General features: G+C 33.7%; 1 protein-coding gene across 1 annotated transcript in view; it reads left to right on the forward strand.

Annotated features, from left to right (window-relative positions):
* The window catches only part of LOC106474294 (nuclear receptor subfamily 2 group E member 1-like), a 29,173-nt gene that overhangs the window by 11,367 nt on the left and 6,607 nt on the right, over positions 1-11,199 (forward strand). The window contains exons 3-7 of the mRNA XM_013934981.1: positions 1,636-1,654; positions 2,048-2,189; positions 4,190-4,422; positions 5,816-5,956; positions 7,318-7,414. Coding sequence (XP_013790435.1) covers positions 1,636-1,654; positions 2,048-2,189; positions 4,190-4,422; positions 5,816-5,956; positions 7,318-7,414 — 632 coding nt within the window. The remainder of the gene's footprint in view (positions 1-1,635; positions 1,655-2,047; positions 2,190-4,189; positions 4,423-5,815; positions 5,957-7,317; positions 7,415-11,199) is intronic.

Here is an 11,199-nt window from a genome sequence, read left to right on the forward strand (position 1 = left end):
GTTTACTCGCGAATCATTAGAAGCACAGTGACGCTAGGCGATATGCGTTTACTCGAAAATCACTAGAATCACAGTGACGCTAGGCGATATGTGTTTGCTCGAGAATCACTAGAAGCATATTGACGCCAGGCGTTATGCGTTTACTCGAAAATCAATAGGAATCACAGTGACGTTAGGCGATATGCGTTTACTCGAAAATCACTAGAAGCACATTGACACTAGGCGATATGCGTTTGCTCGAGAATCACCAAACCGTTTTGGCCGAGAATGCAAAAGTAAAAGAGTGCTTGTCTTTATTTTGAAAATTTTACTTAAAAACTTGGAAGTGTAATCTTAAAATACTTGAATTGATATTTTTATTAATTTTTAACTAGCTTTCCATGGAAGACAATAAGCTAAAACAACTGCTATAGAGTATCAAGGAAATTCACATATTGCTAAACGATTTAATTATTACATATAGCAAGAACTGTAGTAGAACGTGCAAGTTTCTGTAAACATATTGTATGAAGGCAGCCCCCCTACAATTTCTCACTATATGTGACTAACACTGTTTTCAACAAAAATCAACGTTTAGTTAATATACAAATAAAAATAATGTTGTGGCTCTTTTGCTGTGTTTAAGGGTTCCATGGCCGAAACGACTCTCACTGAGTCGAGAGAAGAGAATTCTTTGATGACAAAAACGTTAAACCGCGGGCGTCTGTCTGTCCCTTATACGCGACAGTGATTATGCTCTTCCCCTCCCCCTCCTCTATCGTCTTCAACACATAAGCCCTACTCTGGGCATTCTATTTAGGGTATAATATTTAAGTGTATAATGTTAAATGCAGGGTGCTGTTTAGTCATGTTGATCGATTCCTTCTTTAATACAGCGACCAATCCAATTGTGTCCTTAAGCTGAACTCAAGGTGGCCTTGTGTGTTTTTTTGTTTTCCTAACTGAAATCTTCCTCAGTTAAAAATGTTGGAACGCTATTCTAAACTGTAGCTAGAAAATGAACGAACGGTTGTCATTCGAATATAAGAATACACCAGCAAAAATAATAAAATATTCCGTTTTAATAAGCCGAGAAGCTGTATTTCAGTGTGAAAACTCTCTAATAGAAATAATACACAAAACATTAAAATAAATAGGTGTCGTTAACCTTTGATTAGCGATTTTTGCCTTTAGGTGTTAACCGAATTACAATTCTGATGGTACATAAGTATATATATAAACAAATGTATATTCATAGATATCAGTGATGTGTCAAATACATCAACCTTTGTTACTACAATGTATGGGACAAAAAGTATTGATACCAAAATATTGAAAAACTCTAAAGAAACACGAAAAAGTGTTATCCAAGTAAATAAAATAAAAGGTGTCATTTCTATTTTATTTTCAGATATTTGGAGTTAGTTTTCGAAACGATTCTTTTACATATGATCTTTGATTGTATTTATTTGTGAAATATATATATGTGTGTGTTATGCTACCTGCTATATAGAAAGTGTCTCTAACAAAACTGAGTTAATTTTTCATTGCTTAAGCTTGAGATATAGGGAACTTCTGTAAATATGTGAAGATATGTATAAACTCTTTTTATGTATGTCATAGTATTAAAATTTGTACTGGTTTAATCTTTTTCAGATGTGCAGGATTTTTCAAGGTAAGTTCGAACCTCTTGTTTTATTTATAATCTTGTTGATTGTTAGATGCTATTTGCAGTTGGATACGTTAATTCGCTTAAGAAATGTTTTCAATATTTAAAAACAATTAATTAACAAGGTTTTGAAATGACCGGTTTCTGGTAAAAATCAGCAATCAAGTAGCACACTCTGTAAACCGAAACATTTTACAAACAAAAAGGAAAACTGGCAAACACCTATATTAAATTAATTTCAAGAAACAAAGTGTAGTTTTAATAAATTTAGTACTCGTACATTATAGACGTATTTAAGGTAGGTAGTTAACATATATATGTAAGATTACACGTAGTACAAGTAGTATTATCTATGTATCTGGCTAGGTAGTAAGATAATCTATTATTTGTTCCAAACAGCGGTCTATTCGAAGAAATAGACAATATGTGTGTAAAGCACGTGGTGCGGGCACTAATAACTGTCCAGTTGACAAAACTCACAGAAATCAGTGTAGAGCTTGTAGACTTCGCAGATGTCTGGAAGCTGGGATGAATAAAGATGGTAAGATAATTTCTGTCATAGAGAAAAGAAAGTAAAATATTCATCTATATACATTATTTACTTCAGCATGTTACTAAAGATTTTAAAGGGAGTTTTCTTATTTTTGCTTCCCTAATTTTGAAATGATAGATTAAACGGAAGACAACTAGTTAACAATACCCACACCCAACTCTCTAGGGCTATTCGCGTGTGAAAGATGAATGTGATTCGATCGCTACTCTTATAATGCGTTCACGGTCCCAAAGTGCGGATCACATATTTGGGGCAATGGGTCGTGAATCTCTGATTCACATTCAGGGTACGCCCAGCTCGCCTAAGGTTGAATTCAATCTTTCCTTGATTTTGAAATGAATAGAATATACCTCCAAGAAACCCCAAAGTGCGGATCACATATTTGGGGCAATGGGTCGTGAATCTCTGATTCACATTCAGGGTACGCCCAGCTCGCCTAAGGTTGAATCAATCTTTCCTTGATTTTGTTTCTTGGAGGTATATTCTATTCATTGTGGAATTTATTAATATACGTATGTAAGAAACACGTCGGTGAAAAAAAAAAGATGGAAATACAATAAAAAATTATATAATTATTATTTTTATTATTTTGAACATTCAAAACTGTTACTCCATATCTAGAATCAGAGGAAAGGTCTAAAACAAAGCACGTGCGCATAAGAAACCTTAACCATTAATCGATACCAGGTGCACCGCTTCACGCGCGATCTTTCACCCTGTTATTGGTAGGAAGCAAAGAGCGTGCTTTATGCGTCAGTAGATCGGTCAGTGATACAGTATAAAACGACAAATTCTGAAGTTAGTTGTTGTTCATTATAGTGTGAATAACATATTTTTATAGAAGCGTGTTTATACAATGTTTGTTTGAAGATACTCAGCACGTCAAAACTGAAGCATGACTAAATGAGTTGGTTTTTAAATATCAACCTCACCCAAACTTTATTTAGTATAAAAAGTTCAAAACGTTGAATTTTCGTTTTAATTTCTTTGTTACTGGTTTCGATTTACATTACTAGGACAAATAGACATTATTCCAAGAATTAATAAAGTTCAGAATACCACTGTTAGTAACGGATTGTGCATTAACCGTCCATTAGTGCACGTGTTAGATATAGTAAAAATGTGCTTTATGTTGGTCAAAAAAGTTTTAGGGACATCGCTACGTGCAACATATTTATGATGTGCATTACCATATTCTGTTGGAAGCAAATTTATCAGGGACACTTTAATACTGACTTCTTTATTAATGACCTGTTTTTGATAACAGACTTATCAGTATATTCTAATACGATTTCAATCACAAATTTGCCACGACAACTCATTCTAGCATAATGTTGATAACAGATATACCAATCTGTTTTGACACAGTTAATAGTACGTTAGTGTTAGTTGTACATAACTTGCTTTTATAGGAGAGACTGCTTCGATATTGTGAGCTCAACGATATTTCAGCGTTTCTATTTAAATTTTATTTTAATTAGGTAATGTTTTTGTAATATTCTTAACATGTAGATTGCTACATGATATTACTGGTAAGATTTGAAGCAACAATGTTGTCTACACTTCATTGAAATATACTTACAAAATTCTGTAAAGGAAATTATTATTTATATGCCGAGCACGATTTACTAATATCAACTCAAGTTTTCGGGCTTTGATGAGATATTGACGTTAGTAAATTAAAACACAGTAGGTAAGACAATTATTGGTGTTTGTAACGAATTTGAAATCGTATGAATGAACCCAAATATGAACCCTAACCTCTATTTTCTTACCAACTAGTGAAATCTGACTTCTGCTTAACTAACAATTTGTTAAGCCCACCTTCTATACGCTTTCAAGTAATTAACCCTATTTTTTTCACTTTCCTTACGAATTACCTTTCTTCTGGTATTAACACATATCACTTATCATCTAGTTTAGTTTGAAAAAGACGAATTAGAACATTATTCTTGGTTTCATGGTCTAACTCAACCATTTTCTTGCAGCTGTTCAACATGAACGAGGGCCTCGAAACTCTACGATCCGACGGCAAGTAGCCATGTATCTAAAGGAAACATCTGGCCCGGATGTGATGTCCACCCAAGGGTTTAGCAGTATTCCTGCGTTTACCAGCCTCCTTACGGTGACTTCCGATGCCTCAGGCCCTGCTGCAATTACTACAAAAGCCCCATCTTCGTTTTCTCTTCGAACACCTCCAATACTACATCCAGTGCCAAAGGTATTGAAGTGAAAGAGGATTAAGAGGTTTCTTTGTGTCTTATCATACATAAGTGGATTATTTGTGTCTTATCATACTTAAGAGGTTTCTTTGTGTCTTATCATACTTAAGAGGTTTCTTTGTGTCTTATCATACTTAAGTGGTTTATTTGTGTCTTATCATACTTAAGTGGTTTATTTGTGTCTTATCATACTTAAGTGGTTTATTTGTGTCTTATCATACTTAAGTGGTTTATTTGTGTCTTATCATACTTAAGTGGTTTATTTGTGTCTTATCATACTGCCTAATAAGGCTTCAATGGAACCGAACAACCACTAACTCAAAATGTTGAAGAAATAAAATTATAGATTTTATTATATTTGATAGAAATTTCTCTAAGAGGAGGAAAACTTGGTCAATGTTTTGATTAAATTACCGTGGTTGTGTGGTTAGAAAGTTGAGTAAGCCCATTCTCTCTTGGAACACCTCCAATACTACATCCATTGCCAAAGGTATGGAAATGAAAAAGGATTAAGAGGTTTCTTTGTGTCTTATCATACTTATCTCTGAGAGAGAATGGGCTTAATCAACTTTTTAGGTGTTTGTATCTAATTGATTACTTCAGAATATGACTGCGACATAGTTACATTGTTTTTTAATTGTATTGATCAGCAGTATCATATCAATCTATCAACTACTATACATGAAGACACATTTTCCTTATAAATCTCTCCGTTGAATGCACTCAAGAAGAGGCAGAGAATTGCTTTCTTAAGGTTTCCTTTATGATTCAAAGAAGCTCCCCGGTAGAACTGAGGGCTCATAACGTTAAAAATCGTCACATTATAACGCTCCCACGGCTCAAAGAGCGAGCATGTTTGATGGGGATTAAAGATGGTAGTTTTATATCAGCAAGAAGCAACGTTATTTGTTTTTACTTTGTCTGTAACTATCTTAAGAGATATGGTGAGCATTAATGACCACTATTATGCAAATCAATCAATATTTTCATTTTCAAGAAAGAAAAAATAGTTTTACGTCAGATGATGTTTTTCCTAAAATATATTGTTTGGTGTCATTATGTGTTCAAGGAAGGAGTACGTAAAAATAAAGGAATCGTTATTATTTATTTCAATATAAATCCTCAATCTGATCTATATTTAGATCAAATTGAGAGTAGATTAGAAAAATAACTACAAGATAAAGCTAAAACACTTTAAATTTGATTTATTTAACAGTTGAGGTACGTACAGTTTTTTTTAGCATTCCTCTTCGCGCGCAAACAAAATCGACGCAGAATGTTGCAACGTAGTTTCGATAGCAAATGAATGCACAATACTTAAATATAGGACACGCAATAGTACTTGAAACTACTAATAGTTAGTTCTTAGATTATTATTCTCTTCACCCTTAGTATCCTCAAAAGCTCAATTTTGGACAGTCTTTCTTAAATAACCCAGACGTCGTTTGCGAATCAGCAGCGAGGATTCTGTTCATGAACGTCCGGTGGCTGAAAACGGTTCCTGCGTTCACTAGTCTGCCATTCAGAGATCAGGTAGGTGGAGTTTATATTAATTAATATGTTGAGCACATCGAATCGCTATGTTATATTCAGAACTAACACAAAGTAGTATGCTTTATTATATCATAAACCACTTTTGTGGTTCATAATGGGGATCGCAAAGACTTCCACAAAACTCTAATAGAATGTTCGAGCATAAAACACCTTAACAGCAAAGATTCAGTTCTAATAACGCTTTAAAACCTTTACTATTGATTGCTGAGGCTGTAAACATATAAAAATGCACAAACAAGAACGCATGTTAGACTTACAAGAAATAGAAAATCCGCTCAAAATGGTCGTTTGTAATTCTTATTCTTTTGCCAGCCTATAACACGGCTTGGTATATTCCACCCAAACCTTTTGTAGAATACTAAATAAGCTACTGCGAAGGTTCTAGGAGTATGGAAAAGTCGATTTGTTTCTTCTATATTTTACAAAAGTTAAAACTTCATAATTCTACTGTAAACGATGTTTTCATTACCCCTTGAAGCTAGCTTTCTTACAAATATCTGAAATTCTTTTATAAAAGCTTAAGAACAAGGTGAAACAGGAATTACTAGCCAATAATAGATGAACATTAGATGACTAAAACATGTAGATACTCAATGCTTTGTGCACTATACAACCGTTGTCTTTAGGGAGCCAACCTTTATATTATGTATGAAGTGAAGGAGTAAAAAAAACAACAACATACACATAATATTAAATTTTATGACACACATTTTCAGAATAATTACTTTAAAAGACACGAAGGTGTATTTAAAGCGATGTTCTAGTCATATATGTTTTATTTGAAAAGGCTGACTTTCTACTGGTAAAATTTTATACGCACTTAGTGGGGGTTATCTAGGCACATATTTGCCCATTTCTATGCATTATACATAGAGAATCTAGTTACACAGAAACTATAAATGCTCACTATATTCTCAAACAAATCTCCATAACAATCCCCAGATGCAGCATAACATTTTACATCTCGAACTAATGCAATCCAATAGTCAATCGCTACAGTAAATCATCATGTACCGTATCAGCTACTTACTAGCTTTGTATATTATCATTACAGTGTTTAAGGTTATCTACCATATCAATTAATCCTTTGCCAATAGTAGAGCATAAAAAAGCCAGCAAACAAAACAAATAAAAAATGGGGAATTTAAAACCTGTCTATGGTATTTCCATCCTTGTTTCCTTTTTTTTACGATCCCTAATTACAGCTTTTTAAACTTCCCAATTTTTAGCTATGTTGTTTCATTTCGGAAAAGTGTGAGGTTTTTGTTTAATATACATAACGATTCCCTAAAACAGTGTCTTTCTCAATTATATAATGAAATGGTTTTCGTAATTTTCAGTTACTTCTTTTTGAAGAAGGATGGCGAGAGCTTTTTGTTCTTGATGCTGCTCAATTTTTGTTGCCAATAGAGGTCAGGGCATTACTAGCTGCAGGAGGTAAGTTAGTTTTTTTTACTTTAATTTTTTCCTAAAATTTTCATTGATAAAGTAAAACCACATAAGATGTCTAAAACACTACATTAAACAAAGCTCGTCCCAAGCAAATGCTCCCAGACCCAAATAAACAGTGAATAAGAGTTAATAAAAAGTCCAAAGATTCCGGGTTTGTGGCCCATTGCCAAAAATACGGGGGGGGGGTCGCTGTAAGCTTGATTGTCAGATATCATCTTTCGATTAGATAAAAGTAGCCTTCACTTTGATTTATTTATGGTTGGAGGTTATATGCTGCTGTTGTCGGGTTTGTGGAATTCTTCCAAATTTCAACATCGTCTGTGAATTGGAACAGTATCGTCATCCTCGTACACTGGATGACTTTTGGAAAGTAAGCAGGGAGAAAGGATGTGATTTAGACTGGACAGTCTGATAACGGAACCTTTCACAATGAAAGCTACTCTGCATGGTTACTGCCAAAACGCGCAGTCATCACATAGAGCATGATTTGTTGACATGGGCTATAATACGTGGTGAGGATCCAACCAATATCCTTTTAATATAATGCATTTAACCTCTCTATTGCATAAGCTAGTGAGGAAAAAATTGTTCTTAAGCCTAAATACAGATATATTTGATTTGTTGGATTTATCTCAGTTCATTGTGATGAACAAAAATGGCATTACAGGTCTTTTTTTTTATCTGCTACAAGCTATTTAATTTATTCCATTTTAAAAACCAACTTACCATCCAGTAAAATTCGCATATTTAACTCAGAATGTTTGCGCAGAGATACACAAAGACCTATTTGTGAATAGGCATTCCTGACTCTGAACTGAGAATCTACGGAGGAGGCTGCTAGTTAACAGTACCCACTATACATTCTGGGAATTTTGTAATAAATGGAGACTCAAAATATATGCTTTAGAAACTAAATTAATACTCCCACCAAATCAAGTGTAACAAGAAGGACTAAACCTGGACTATATTTAGATAGAGCTATTCTCCGGGTAGCATCAGCTATATTCCTAGGATTAAAATACGGCTCAAAGTTAACCTGATCTTTTTTGATTTTATTTTTTATTTATTTGTTAATAGTTTTGTGTTTTGGTAGTTTAATTAATCAAAATGTTTCAAACATACTGTTACGACAGCGGAAGTCGCGTGACGCTGGTGACACGTGATGAATTTCTCGAATGATCATGAATGATCGGGGAGGCCCGAGTGTATTCGAGACGCCTTTTCGTTAGTATATAAGCTTGGCAGAGAAGCCAGCGATAGATAGATAATTAAAGAAGCGAACAGTATTGACGGTAATATAAAGTGTGTGTTTGTACTCGTAGAGAGCAAAGTTATCGAGATTGTGAATCGCTGTGATTTATAGCGTGTATAATAAAAGTAGTTAAGTTTAAAGTGACGAGAAACGTACTGACTGTGGAATTACTGTGTACTAAAAGTTTGTATCGAGAAAGAATAAACTGGTTTAATCAAGAAGGGACTTGTATCGCTGAAGTTCCTCGGAAAGAATTTATACCGGAAATTAACAAACAAGCAGATAGGTAACAATACTTTCAGGGTTATATTTGTTAATAGTTTTGTGTTTCGGTGGTTTATTTAATTAAAATGTTTCTAACAAACTTTCGTCGGTTTCAGGCAATATCAATTGTTTCATACTATTCAATAAATAGCACTGGATATACGAAATTTTCTTTTCACTGAAAAAAACAACTCAGCCAAACTAACGATTGGTAGACCTCTTATGCGTATGTAGATTTTATCAATATATCACTAGCACATAGCCCGTTAAAAACGACGGGGCAAGTACTACCATCCTCACCCCATAGTATACCCTAACCTCACATGTCATAGCTAACTGAAATCAAGCTTCACCCCCCCCCACAAAAAAAAAGTGTGAAAAAAGAGAAGTGCAGTCGAGGCAGTCAAACGTCGGTAAATTCCTTTGTGAGCCAATTAAAATTAAGATCATTTGTGGCGTATTCATAGAATAATTTACGGTAAAAATCAGTTACATTAACAACTTCTAATATATATATAGAAAAGCCAGTGCGTTTTGGTAAAATTACTTTCCAACAATGGCTTTTATGACATCTCGCTTAGCAACAAAAGTATAACCTAATACGGTACCTGATGATGACAAAACCTTGTCGAAACGTTGTACATTTGCTGTTATGTTAAACTTATATTAAAGTTTTTCTTCATTACCCATTCAAGCCGTCTCCAAGCATTATAACCTAATATTGTTATTAATATATGTACTGAAAGTATAAAATGAAATGTATAGACAACAAAACTGGAAAAATATTTGTTGATTTCTTAATTTATAGTTTCCGTTGATTAAAGAGGTTTGTTTTTTATTAAAATCGTTGCTGATATAACAGAAAATAGTTTAATTCAGAAACGATTTAAGTCTAAAATTGAATCGATATTTTTACTTTCATGATAAATTGTATGCACTTGGCTCTAGGCTAGGTGATTCCACACTACGTCTTTAACATAGGCTTATTATACTAACACTCACTACTAGGTATGCACGGGTAGTAAAATTTGGCCGACTACCGGGTCCTGGTACCCAGTTACCAAGCTTCGGCCGGGCTGGGTTCTCCCCTTGTCCCTCCCAAACAACAACAACAAAAAAAAACACAACATACACAAAAAATAGAAACAGAAACAAAATTGACGTTTATTACATTTATGATTTAACTGGATAATCACCAACAGAACGTTCAGTTTTACTTTTAACTTTCACTGCCTAGCCCCAACTTCTCAAATCCTTACCCCTATTGTTCTGAAAACACCCACCTTCCCCAGAAATCCACTTCTCAAGTGTTACATATTACAATTTATAATGGTCTGAAACAAGCTAAATGATAATTTAAATTTAGTTGTTAAATTGTATTTTAGATTTGGCAGTTAAATAAAAGCCGATATATAGACAGCTTATTATATTTACCAACAAGATTGATACATATAGTTTTCTCTTTTAATATACACACACAACAATACAATTTACAATAACAGTTATTACAAATAGTTACTACAAAAGATGATTTATATACAAAAGTTTCACAATCTTACAAGCAGTATAAAGTCTTCTTTCTAGTCTGGAACTTACTTGATATCTTATTGAGGGTTCACGATAAGCGAGTTAATTTCGAGTTGATGTATGTATAATTGACTTAACAGGGAGCTAGCTAGCTCTATAGTTCTCGCTGGTCACACGTGTGTGATGACGTTAGGTGATGTTTTCGTAAAAGTACTAATGTCCGATATGAATCCATTGAAGTTGAATGGTTTGTAATGTTTGAAATTTATAAATGTTCGTGGTCAAATATCTAATGTGTCCCGATTGATAAGTGTTATAACAATCACAGTTATAGCTTCCAAAGCTTGTAGCACACCAATTACATCAACCCAATAATAGATACTGTTTTAGGCACGTCGCTTTGGCTATATTTATAGGTGTGTTGAGAGTTTCTCGAAAATCCAGATTACATAACAATACAAAGCTACACTGGCGTTTACGTACACACACATGTTGTTGATTCTTACACTCGGGAATCTTCTATAACTTTAGAGAATAGGCGGGAGTTTCGCAATACATATTCAACACACTATAAGCTGTGCATAATCCTAAATATAAACTTAATCTAAACAAAGTTGATATTAAAACAAACATATAATAATAAATCTGTCACAACTCTGTACTTAGAGAATTAAAAATTAGCGTTAGATAATTTTTAACTAAAATATTATAAATATATATATATATA

The sequence above is a fragment of the Limulus polyphemus genome, unplaced genomic scaffold (assembly GCF_000517525.1).
Source record: "Limulus polyphemus unplaced genomic scaffold, Limulus_polyphemus-2.1.2 Scaffold7036, whole genome shotgun sequence".
NCBI classification, from domain to species: Eukaryota; Metazoa; Arthropoda; class Merostomata; order Xiphosura; family Limulidae; genus Limulus; species Limulus polyphemus.